The sequence below is a fragment of the Notolepis coatsorum genome (genome assembly GCF_963971535.1).
Source record: "Notolepis coatsorum genome assembly, chromosome: 3".
Taxonomy (NCBI): Eukaryota; Metazoa; Chordata; class Actinopteri; order Aulopiformes; family Paralepididae; genus Notolepis; species Notolepis coatsorum.
In genome coordinates this window covers 85,540,721-85,553,220 of record NC_140167.1, presented here as the reverse complement: position 1 = coordinate 85,553,220, position 12,500 = coordinate 85,540,721, and the positions used below count along the sequence as shown (strand labels likewise).

At 42.2% G+C, this 12,500-nt stretch overlaps 1 protein-coding gene across 1 annotated transcript in view; it reads right to left on the bottom strand.

Moving 5' to 3' along the window:
* LOC311225885 (ceruloplasmin-like) overlaps window positions 1-12,500 on the bottom strand; it is a gene marked incomplete at both ends in the record, with an annotated part of 47,376 nt that overhangs the window by 15,667 nt on the left and 19,209 nt on the right. The window contains 4 exon segments of the mRNA XM_084311277.1: window positions 179-270; window positions 8,296-8,367; window positions 12,437-12,477; window positions 12,479-12,493. Coding sequence (XP_084167403.1) covers window positions 179-270; window positions 8,296-8,367; window positions 12,437-12,477; window positions 12,479-12,493 — 220 coding nt within the window.

The following is a 12,500-nucleotide window of genomic DNA, read 5'->3' as shown; positions in this document are numbered from 1 at the left end:
ACAATTGTATGTATTGAGCCATACTGTATTGTACCCATTCTGCAATCTGTTAATAAAAATGTCAATCAATTCAATCAATCAAACAAACCCTTCCTGCTGACTTGTCGTACAAAACTTGTAAGTCACTTTGGATAAAAGCATCAGCTAAATGACTACAGTAAATGTAAATGTATCCCACCATGCATCTTGTTGCTCTCTATAAAGCTTTCCTGTTCCTTCAGGTTACTGGTCGGGCCTGCGATGTGAGTTCTGATGTTGTCGTCCAGATACCTGATCAGAGACCAGAGACAAGGTTACATTATCCAGATGTAAATGCGGTAAATGCCCCAAATTAATTCACAAATACTGACATGAGCATCACAGTTCAGAAGCTACCAATACATGACCAATCAAAACACAGCATAACATCTGGACACGCTGGTATAACATGGAGGTCAAATCATTTTCTAGTTATGCCGAATTGGGACACCAGGGATATTGTAGACTAACTAGAATATTAGATTTGAACTAGAATATTAGATTTGCACTAGAATATTAGAACTAGCATATTCTATTCGAATTAGAATATTATATTTGCACTAGAATATTAAATTTGAACTAGAATATTAGATTTGCACTAGAATATTAGATTTGATCTAGAATATTAGATTTGCACTATAATATTTGATTTGAACTAGAATATTAGATTTGCATTATAATATTAGATTTTAATTAGAATATTAGATTTGCAATAGAATATTAGATTTGAACTAGAATATTAGATTTGCACTAGAATATTAGATTTGAACTAGAATATTAGATTTGCAATAGAATATTAGATTTTAACTAGAAAAGTAGATTTGAACTGGAATATTAGATTTGAGCTAGATACAGGGGTTCCCAAACTTTTCAGGCCGCGACCCCCAAATATCGGTGTCAGAGAGCCGCGACCCCCACTATTATAGGAGGTAAAAGAATTTTTTTTTTTTAAAGATTTTTTTTTAATTTTTGTATAAATGGAAATGTATGGTTAAAACATGCACACGTTCAAACGCACACACACTAATAAGCATTGGAGGTTTTTAACCAGGGCTGGACTGGGGAAATCATTCAGGCCAGGAAATATAGTGCAAAATATAGCCCCAGTCAGGCCACTTTTTAAGCAGGGGGTCTGGGGGTCCCCCACCAGGAATTTCTTTTATTTGTAGCCTTTAAATGCCAGTGTTTGTGATGGCATCACAAATTATTGTTAAAAAACAGGCTAGCATATGTATGATTAGCAACAACACTGATTTTGATGGATTTTCTGTTTTTTTGTTATGTCAGATTGAAAATAATACAATCTTTTATTCAACTTCAGCCCTGATCATAACACCACATATTCATTTGATAATTCTAACCCTTTAACACTTTGAATGCCCAGCAGGGGGCGCACATTTAGTGCTTGAATGCCCACATCCACTTCAATGTTAGCATTAATATCGCCTAATCTATGTTTTAAATTATGTTTTATTTATTATTATGTGTCTAATCTGCCCGTCGCATTATCAATGACCTATTTCCAGTCAACATTGTCGAAGCAGATTGTTTTTTTATCGGTTCATTTCCGTTTCATAGCATTTAGAAAACCCCTCGTTTTCACAAAAAAAAAAGAGGATTCCATGATAATCGCCACGTACTGTAATATTCTTGAACGTTGTCATTTGTCGGCCTATTTAAGAATCGTTTTCAAATAAACGCTAGATTATCGATAGTATATGTGTACGTGTGCACGCTAGTGCCGCGCGCTGAAAATCGATTCTCTCAGTTCCTGATCGCTCTTAGAGTCAAACTGTTATGGTTTGTAACCGACCCCAATCGCACAACACAAGACAGGTATGAGAGTAAGCCAAGAACTGGGCATTTATTGAAACACACAGAAAACGGCACTGTCCCTTTAAGGGAGAACACAAATTACAGGGAAACCAGAAAAGGGAAAATAGGCACAGTGCCTTTAAGAGGCGAGCTGGCTAAGGGGAAGGCTAAGGGAAGGGCTAACGGACAGGGCCAGGGCAAGGGAACAGGGCGGAACAGGAAGGACTAGGAGGACTGGACAGGGAGGACTAGGAGGACTAGGAGGACTGGACAGGGAGGACTAGGAGGACTGGACAGGGAGGACTAGGATGACTAGGAGGACTGGAGGGACTGGACAGGGAGGACTAGGAGGACTAGACGGACTGGACGGGGAGGACTAGGAGGACTAGAAGGACTGGACAGGGAGGACTAGGCGGACTAGAGTGGGGAAACAGGGACAGAGGCCCGCGGAGGCGGGCTGGGGACAGGGAGGACTAGGAGGACTAGAGAGGGGAAAACAGACAAAGACTGGGATACAAGCATTAGAAGAATGTTGCTGCTCTGCAGCTTCTCCCGGGAAGATTCGTCTGAGGAATCTGACGGTGAAGTCAGAGCCGCTCTGCAGAATCCTCTCGGCAGCTCTCCCAGGTGGTAACGGGACAGAGAGAGAGAGAGAGCGGGTTAGCTCAGAGTACAGTTGGGAACAGAACAGGTGAAGTGACTCGTCCCAAAACAGATAATCCAAGTGACTGAATCTTCGGTGTAAATACACACTGTGAGCAATGTCCCAACAACAATCCAAGTGATTGAATCTTCGGTGCGAATACACACAGTGAGCGATGTCCCAATAATAATCCAAGTGATAATATCTTCGGTGTGAATACACACAGTGAGCGATGTTCAAGCAAATATCATCCCAAAAATGAACAGTCCAAAAGCAGGCACAGGGTGAGTGACAGACAGAACAAAAAGCAGGATCTCTTCAGTGTTTACACACACGAAAAACGATAGGGTCAAAAGACTGTCTTGCAAAACTCACCCAGGCGCTGTGCGTAAAGAGAGCAGGATCAAACAGGGCGAGCGCGTCGTTACGGGGGTCTGGATGCGCGTCTGGATGCGCGTCTGCTGCGCGGAGGTCTGGATGCGCGTCTGCTTGGAGTACGCGCCGGTACGGAGGGCGCATCTGGCGCGGAGGTCTGAGTGGTGCGCGACTGCTTGGAGTACGCGCCGGTACGGAGGGCGCAGGCTCGGAGAGCGCATCTGGCGCGGAGGTCAGAGTGGTGCGCGTCTGCTTTGAGTACGCGCCGGTACGGAGGGCGCATCTGGCGCGGAGGTCTGAATGCGCGTCTGGATGCGCGTCTGAAGTGAAGAGCGCGTCTGCTGCGCGGAGGTCTGGATGCGCGTCTGGATGCGCGTCTGGAGTGAAGAGCGCGTCTGCTGCGCGGAGGTCTGGATGCGCGTCTGGATGCGCGTCTGGAGTGAAGAGCGCGTCTGCTGCGCGGAGGTCTGGAGTGGAACACTGGAATACCTCCCGTAGAGAATTAGAGAGCGCAGTTCAGAGTTTCCCTCCAGGCAAACGGCGACAGGTGGCGAAGGCTTGAGCGCATCTGGCGCGGAGGTCTGGAGTGGAACATTGGAATACCTCCCGTAGAGAATTAGAGAGCGCAGTACAAAATCTCCCTCCAGGCAAACGGCGACAGGTGGCCAAAGCTTGCACCTCGTCTCACGCCGGAGATAACGGCGACAGGATAAAACAGCATACAGACAGAAACAGAAAACTCCCGTAGGAGCCTATAGACCAGACCTGGGCATTGTACGGCCCGCGGGCCGGATACGGCCCGCGGGATGATTCTGACCGGCCCGCGAAAGATTACATGATAATTAAAAAAAAATTAAAAAAAAAATATATATGCTTAGGAGACATGCTCAGAAGATGTTGGTTCTCTTTGGATCCACCTACATATGTGAACAGACATTCTCAGTCATGACGTTTACCAAGTCCAGGTACAGATCCTCTCTCACTGATGAACATCTGGCAGCTGTGCTTCGCATCTCCACCTCAGACATGCAACCTGACTTTGATGGACTTGTTAAAGCTCAACAGAGACTGGATTTCTCACACTGAATGAAAAAAAAAAGAACTGAAGAACACTAAAATGTGGAAATATAACAAGTGAAATGGGACACTTGATATTTTTTTCTTCTTTTTTTGCACAGTTCTGAAAACATTAAATGTTTAATATAGGCATGTAAAGTAAAAAAGGCTACAAAACTGGGACACTTTTCTTTACACAGTTCAGTGACATGTCTTGTTTATTTTTGCTATAAGATGATGTGATGTCTTTAGAAAGCTAAGAAAATCCTTGTTTCGATAGTATATGAAACTCAAAATGCCCTTTGTTATTAATGTTTCACATTTTGTTTATCATTTTGGAAATAAATTATATTTGAATAAATTATATTTTTGAAAGCTAACCTCACCTTTTAATTGCCAAATAATAACATACACTCTTACCAGGGGTCAAAACAATGCCATTTACTGCTTTTTATATAGAAATAAAATGTATATTATGCATAATTGAGTTTGGAATTTTGGCCCGGCCCCCCAACATATTTTCAGTTACTCATTCGGCCCCCTGGGAAAAATAATTGCCCACCCCTGCTATAGACAGAGAACCTCCCGAAGGAGCTTGGTGATAGAGATATGATACGGAACGACCCGACAAGGACAGAGGGGAAGAGCGAGGTACTTAAAGCCCACAGGGGTGCTAATTAGAATCCACATCAGGTGCGTGATGGTAATTGGTACTCGAACTAGAAGTGTGTGTTCGGCACCAGACCAATCAAACACATAATGACAGGTAGTCCAAGGGTGTGGCTGCTGAAGAGCAAACGAGAGTAAACGAACGCGAGGGTGGGGGCTAGTGAGGTGAGAAGAACAGGGAATTAAAGGTCAAGGGAAAAGGCGAACCTAACACAAACAGCCATATCACAAAAAAAAGAAAAAGCTTATATCTCCGTGAAAACGGGTCTGATTATCATAAGACTGGTAACATAGATTCCTTACCTGAGATCAGATGGTATCCAAATGGATTATTCCAATTCCTGATCGCCATTCGGAAAAATCAATCCTTTTATTGATCCCACGCGTATACTGTAAAAACACATAATCCCCGCTGCTCTGAGGGTCCAGCATGAAGCTGATCGACCCCGGTTACATGAGTGAGAAGTAAAATGTGGAGTCCGGGTCTTTTTTTATCATTAATTTTCATTGAGTCCAATCCAAAAGGGTGAATTACCATCTGGGAGACGATAGGTGGCGCTTTTTTCACATCTGAGCGCCTGGGGTGGCTGATTTTCCAACGGTAGACTCGGTTGATGAAATATGAATTCAGATCGCTAATTAAAAAAAAAACGGGTTGGGCATCCAAAGTGTTAAATGCCAGTGTGTGTGATGGCATATATTTGCAATATATCAAATGCAAAGTAGATTTTTCTGGGGGGGATTATTACAGGCTAGCATGTGTCAATGATTAGCAACAACCGTTTTGGTAGCACTTTATAATAACACCCTGTTATAATACATTTATAAGGTATTTGTAGATAATGAACTAATCATGAACAAACCATTTATATACATTCATAAATGATTATTAAATCATTTATAACTATATTTGTATAACATTTACAGATTAGTTCTACATTATTTATAACTCATTATCAACATTGTTTGTACTTGATTTGTTCATCATTAAATAATGTTGTTTATTGTAGATGCTTTGAAAAATGGATATGAAAAAACGACTATAGTGTATCCATTTATTTTTCATGTTCAACAAATGATTTGTTAAGACATTCATAAAACATTTCTAAATCATTTGCAGATGCTATCGTGGGGGCCAATCTAAAGTGAAGCCTATTCATCATTAACAAGTGTCTAATACAGTTAATTATTTGTTTACTTTTTCATCACATGTTACAAATGTTGTAGGCAGCTTTCGGATACACCCTTCTTTGTGACATCAAACAGTGACAGAATTAGGACTAAAGATAAATGCAATTTTATTAACATATAAAATACATGTGCATGACATAGTGTAACTCCGGGGGGCACTAGGACCCAGGAGTACCCTGGCCAGGTAGAGTATCTAGAGAGGAAGTCTCACGCGAGCGAGACTTGACGTCACGTGTGTTGCACTGTTGCCGTCTGTTTGAATGGAAGCACAAGTTATCCGTGCTGCGTCTATACTTTCGCTTTTAATAAGGTTTGAGCAGGTTAAACACCTTTTTTTGTTGGTAAATCTATTCCATCATTTCCGACCTACAAACAACTCTTATGTTGTGTAGACGTTCGTGTAGATGTGGTGGCCGCTAACGTTACATTTGTTCGAACATCGTCATGCACATGTATTTTATATGTTAATAAAATTGCATTTATCTTTAGTCCTAATTCTGTCACTGTTTGATGTCACAAAGAAGGGTGTATCCGAAAGCTGCCTACAACATTTGTAACATGTGATGAAAAAGTAAACAAATAATTAACTGTATTAGACACTTGTTAATGATGAATAGGCTTCACTTTAGATTGGCCCCCATGATAGCATCTGCAAATGATTTATAAATGTTTTATGAATGTCTTAACAAATCATTTGTTGAACATGAAAAATAAATGGATACACTATAGTCGTTTTTTCATATCCATTTTTCAAAGCATCTACAAATGTGTTACTACACATTAAACAACATTATTTAATGATGAACAAATCAAGTACAAACAATGTTGATAATGAGTTATAAATAATGTAGAACTAATCTGTAAATGTTATACAAATATAGTTATAAATGATTTAATAATCATTTATGAATGTATATAAATGGTTTGTTCATGATTAGTTCATTATCTACAAATACCTTATAAATGTATTATAACAGGGTGTTATTATAAAGTGCTACCACCGTTTTTTGTAAGGGTCCCGCCTCCACCAATCACATTCGGCTCCCTTTGTGTGTGTGTGAGAGCAAGAGAGAGAGAGAGAGAGAGATAGTTCTCCAACTTGTGTGAGTTATAATAATAATAATAATAATAATAATAACTTCGTTTTATATAGCGCCTTTCAGAGGACCCAAGGTCGCTTTACATAAGGGGGGGGGGGGGGATGACAAATTAACAAACATAGTGGACAGACACAACATATACATATAAAGTGAGAAAGTTAGGGGTTGAAGGCCAGGTTGAAGAGGTGGGTTTTGAGCAGTTTTTTAAATGAGTCCAGAGTTGGGGCGGTGCGGAGTTCTGCGGGGAGGGAGTTCCAGAGGGTGGGAGCTGAGTGGAGTTGCAGTGATCTCCTGGTTGTTCCCCACCTAGGTTATCTAACTATTGCGCTGCTGCAACTAGAAACACTGGCCTGGCCTGCTTCTAAGTTCAGTGGCCTGGGGGTCACGAGTGGCGGCTCGTGACCCTCCTGGGGGTCGCCACCCCCACTTTGGGAACCCCTGAGCTAGAATATTGGGCCATTTATAGCCTAATATATGGAGGCCAGATCAGATCACGATTAAGCAGGGTTAGGTTAGCTAGTGTTAGCATGTTGACAGGTTAGGGTTAGGTTAGCTAGTGTTAGCATGTTGACAGGTCATGGTTAGGTTAGCTAGTGTTATCTTGTTGACATGTTAGGGTTAGGTTAGCTAGTGTTAGCATGTTGTTATTTTATTTCATACTTATCTTGTCTTGCACAGTCTCTGGAGCGCAACAGTAAGAAGCATTTTGTATAAAAGTATTCTGTACTTCTGTATGACAACTATTAAAGAAACTTGAAACTTGAAACTTGACAGGTTATGGTTAGGTTAGCTAGTGTTAGCATATTGACAGGTTAGGGTTACGTTAGGCTAGAGTTAGTGTTACTATGGTAACAGATTAACGTTAGATTAGGTTAAAGTTAGGCTCAAATTGGATTAGCATTAGGGTTAGGTTGAGATAGTGTTAGAGTTGGTTAGAATTAGGGTTGGGTTAGCATTAGGGTTAGGTTGGGATAGCATTAGTGTTAGGTTTGGTTAGCGTTAGGTTGGGTTAGCATTAGGGTTATGTTGGGTTAGGGTTAGCATTACGTTTATGTTGGGTTAGCATTAGATTGTGTTAGCATTGGGTTGGCACAGTAGGGTTAGGTTAGGGTTAACAAGGGTTATGTTGGGTTAGCATTAGGGTGGGTTAGCATTAGGTTTAGGTTAGCATTCGAATTAGGTTAGGGTTTGTATTAGAGTTATGTTAGATTAGCGTTAGGGTTAGTTAGCACTAGGTTCAGGTTAGCATTAGGTTCGGGTTAGCATTAGGTTTGGTTAAGATTAAGGTTAGGTTGGATTAGTGTTAGATTAGTGCAGCAGTACTGTTAGGTTAGGGCTAACAAGGGTTATGTGGGGTTAGCGTTAGCATTAGTTTAGGGTTATGTTAGCATTATCATTAGCATTAGCGTTAGGGTTATCTAAACCTACCAGCTCTCATTCTCATCAAAGACCAGGAACAGCATGGCAAACTCCTCCACCTCTTTCTTCAGACCCAGGGTCCTATAGTAGGACACAAAACAATTATATTACAATACCATACAATGTAGCTATAACCTACTCTATAACAATCAACACTGTGAACATTAACATCCAGCCTACACAACCATAAACATAAACGTATGCTGCTGGATAATACATAAACGTCACCGCCATATTGGAGCAGGCGAGACTGGGCTGGAAACAAGATGTCTGACTCGTGGAGCAGCATTTGGACAAATGGTCGCACATTCCAAACCAGATCAGGGGATGTCCTTTCACAGGGGAGACTGAACCATTGCTTTTGTTTGTATTTGGTCATTAAAACATTATGTTGAGTGATTGATTGATTGATTGATTTTTATTGTGGCGTAAAAGACAGCATCCAAGGGATAAAAACATGAGAAAGTGCAAGCACTTATTTCCATCATGGTCCCTGATTTTGGACATGGACAGACATCATAAAACATAGAGCATCATAATAAAACAGAGCATCATAATAAAACATATCATAATAAAACATAGATCATCATAATAAAAACATAGAGCATCATAATAAAACATATAGCAACCCCATGAAACACGCCCTACCCTCTCCTTCCTAGACGTGGCTATTCTATACTTCACTGAGAGCTAACTAGTTGTCCCACCAGAGTATTAATAGCTAACGTTAGCAATAACAAAGAAGGGACGTTTTTTCCGCCAGTGAGCCGCCCGTGCTCTGCAGTGAGTCCTGCTCTGCACGCAGTGAGTCCTGCTCTGCAGTGAGTCTTGCACTGCAGTGAGTGAGTCCTGCTCTGCAGTAGAGGATGAAATTTTTTCGGGATTCCCGCGGGATGGGAGTCAAATTCACTTTGAATCACGTGATTGGGCATGACCGGGAGTAAATGTCAACGGGAGCAGAAGGGAGTGGGAACTATGACAACAAAATCAATGGGATTCGGGAGGGAGTGGGATCAGTCTCTGTGGGAGTGGGAGGGAGTGGGATTTTTTTTAAACTCTCACTCGGGAGTGGGAGGGAGTGGGATTATTTCTGTGGGAGTGGGAAGGAGCGGGAGTCAAAATCCACCCACATGTCAGCCTCTACTCTGCAGTGAGTCCTGCTCTGCAGTGAGTGAGTCTTGCTCTGCAGTGAGTGAGTCCTGCTCTGCAGTGAGTCCTGCTCTGCAGTGAGTGAGTCTTGCTCTGCAGTGAGTGAGTCTTGCTCTGCAGTGAGTCTTGCTCTGCAGTGAGTGAGTCTTGCTCTGCAGTGAGTGAGTCTTGCTCTGCAGTGAGTGAGTCTTGCTCTGCAGTGAGTCTTGCTCTGCAGTGAGTGAGTCTTGCTCTGCAGTGAGTCTTGTTATGCAGTGAGTCTTGCTCTGCAGTGAGTTTCCTGACTGTCAGGATTAGAGATGGAGCTAAACCATCTGTCTTTAGTTTCCTGACTTGTCTACAAAGAGTAGGTGTATCACCAGGGCCCAGTAGTTAAAAACTTTTCATCTCAATCAGATTTCGAAATCCCATTTTATTTTTATTTTATCCAGGATCAGACAACTCTGACAGATTTAGTCAAACTGGCCCTGGGCCCAGTAGAAAAAAACTTTGAATCCCTATCGGATCAGATTTAGATTTTGGGTAGTTCAAAGTAAAAAAACAGGATTAGGTGTGAGGTTTCTGTCCTTGCTCTCTCACTCGTTCTGTTCCTTTAACCACCCTCGCTCTGTTTTCATTTGTTTTTTCTGTTAATTATTTCAATTCCCTCGTTCACACGCTTCTCCCCATTGACGTCATCAGAAACGTCGCTGATTGGTTCTCTCAGGTCTGCACGCTTTTCAATCACATTCCCCAGCTGTCACTGCTTGTCAATCAATCGATCCCTCATTATTTATACCCCGTTTCTCCACTCTAAGTTTGTTGGATCGTCTTGAATTTTCTCTGATTGCATTCCCCGTTTGTTGCTGCTGCTGCTGCTTTGCTCTGTGCTATTTCTCCAGGAATTCCAAGAAGCTTTTCTCTCGGACACCTGTTCCCGTGGCGCGCGCTCGCTCCGCTGTTTGTTCCAGCACCATTACGCAGTACGTCTGGGTGAGTTTAAATTGACTGTCATGATCTATTCCGTTTTTCGTGTGTAATTATTACACTGAAGACTACCACCTTTTTCTCAGACAGTCACTCACCCAGCTTTTCTATTTTTGCTTGTTCCTTTATGGGATAATATTTTTGGGACCTTCCATCTCCCTCTGTGTGTTGCTCACACCGAAGTTATCATTTCACTATTGGATTGTTTTTGGACTTCACTAACTGTGTGTATATTACACGAAGATATTCACTGGGACTGTGTTTGGATTTTGCTAACTGTGTGTACATTACACGAAGATATTCACTGGGACTGTGTTTGGAGTTTTGCTCACTGTGTGTATTACACGAAGAGATTCACTTGGGCTGTTTGGAATTGTGCTCACTGTGTTTAAATTACACGAAGAATTGTTCACCCTGTTCTCCTGCTCGTTCAAACTGCACTGTGTTGACTCGTTCCCTCTCCCCCTCTCTCGGTCTCGCAACACATCTGAGATTCTGCCGAGAGAATTCTGCAGAGCGGTTCAGACGTCAACACCTGCTATCCCCAAGACTACCATCACGGGAGAAGCTGCAGAGCAGCAGAACTTTGCCCCTTGTCCTATGTACCTGTCTTGTTGACTTGCCTTTCCTGTACTCTTTATATTTAGTATCAAATAAACAAGCCCTCGTATTTGGCAACTCTGAATTCCTACTCTCTTGTGTCGTGCGTTTGGGGTCGGTGTCAAACCATAACATTAGGATCACTTTGATATCCGATCAGATCAGGAAATCAAATCCAAGCTTTAATCTGTATCAAATCTTCAAAATGGATAGTTCAAACCAATAACAAGATTGGGATCAGTTTGATCCCAAAAAAAATGATTATCTTGATCCCACCAGAGGGGTGGATTTCCAGTGGATTACCAGAGCAAAATGTACTATACAATTTATTTAAAAAATATGTTTCAATATAAATAAAATGGTAACGTGTGTAGACCTGTACAAAGTAGCTAGCCAGTGGTAACGTGTGTAGACCTGTACAAAGCAGCTAGCCAGCGGTAACGTGTGTAGACCAGATACAAAGCAGCTAGCCAGTGGTAACGTGTAGATCTGTACAAAGTAGCTAGCCAGTGGTAACGTGTGTAGACCTGTACAAAGTAGCTAGCCAGTGGTAACGTGTAGATCTGTACAAAGTAGCTAGCCAGTGGTAACGTGTGTAGACCTGTACAAAGCAGCTAGCCAGTGGTAACGTGTGTAGACCTATACAAAGCAGCTAGCCAGTGGTAACGTGTGTAGACCTGTACAAAGCAGCTAGCCAGTGGTAACGTGTGTAGACCTGTACAAAGCAGCTAGCAGTGGTAACGTGTGTAGACCAGATACAAAGCAGCTAGCCAGTGGTAACGTGTGTAGACCTATACAAAGCAGCTAGCCAGTGGTAACGTGTGTAGACCTGTACAAAGCAGCTAGCCAGTGGTAACGTGTGTAGACCTATACAAAGTAGCTAGCCAGTGGTAACGTGTGTAGACCTGTACAAAGCAGCTAGCCAGTGGTAACGTGTGTAGACCTATACAAAGTAGCTAGCCAGTGGTAACGTGTGTAGACCTGTACAAAGCAGCTGCCAGTGGTAACGTGTGTAGACCCTGTACAAAGTAGCTAGCCAGTGGTAATGTCTGTAGACCTGTACAAAGCAGCTAGCCAGTGGTAACGTGTGTAGACCTGTACAAAGCAGCTAGCCAGTGGTAACGTGTGTAGACCTGTACAAAAGTAGCTAGCCAGTGGTAACGCATTCTGTTCGCACCACTACACTGAAACCTATACCTAGAAACATCTAGAGATCTACCACACAAATACTGATTCATCATAGGATTTATGTGGTGGAATATTCTGGGAATATTTCAGAACAGATTTTGTGAGAATTCTTAGTTAACGTGTGCTTGGTATCATCAGTTTAGACAATGATAATTTTGTATCACAATGTCATCACAACTTGATCCCACTGAAACACGGTCTACTGTAATATAATGGGTGGGTTTTTTAGTCAAAGCCAGCCACTCACCTGCCCCAGCTACGACGACAGATCACCAACGGACCAACCAGGACCACTGTACAGGTCCTGGGGG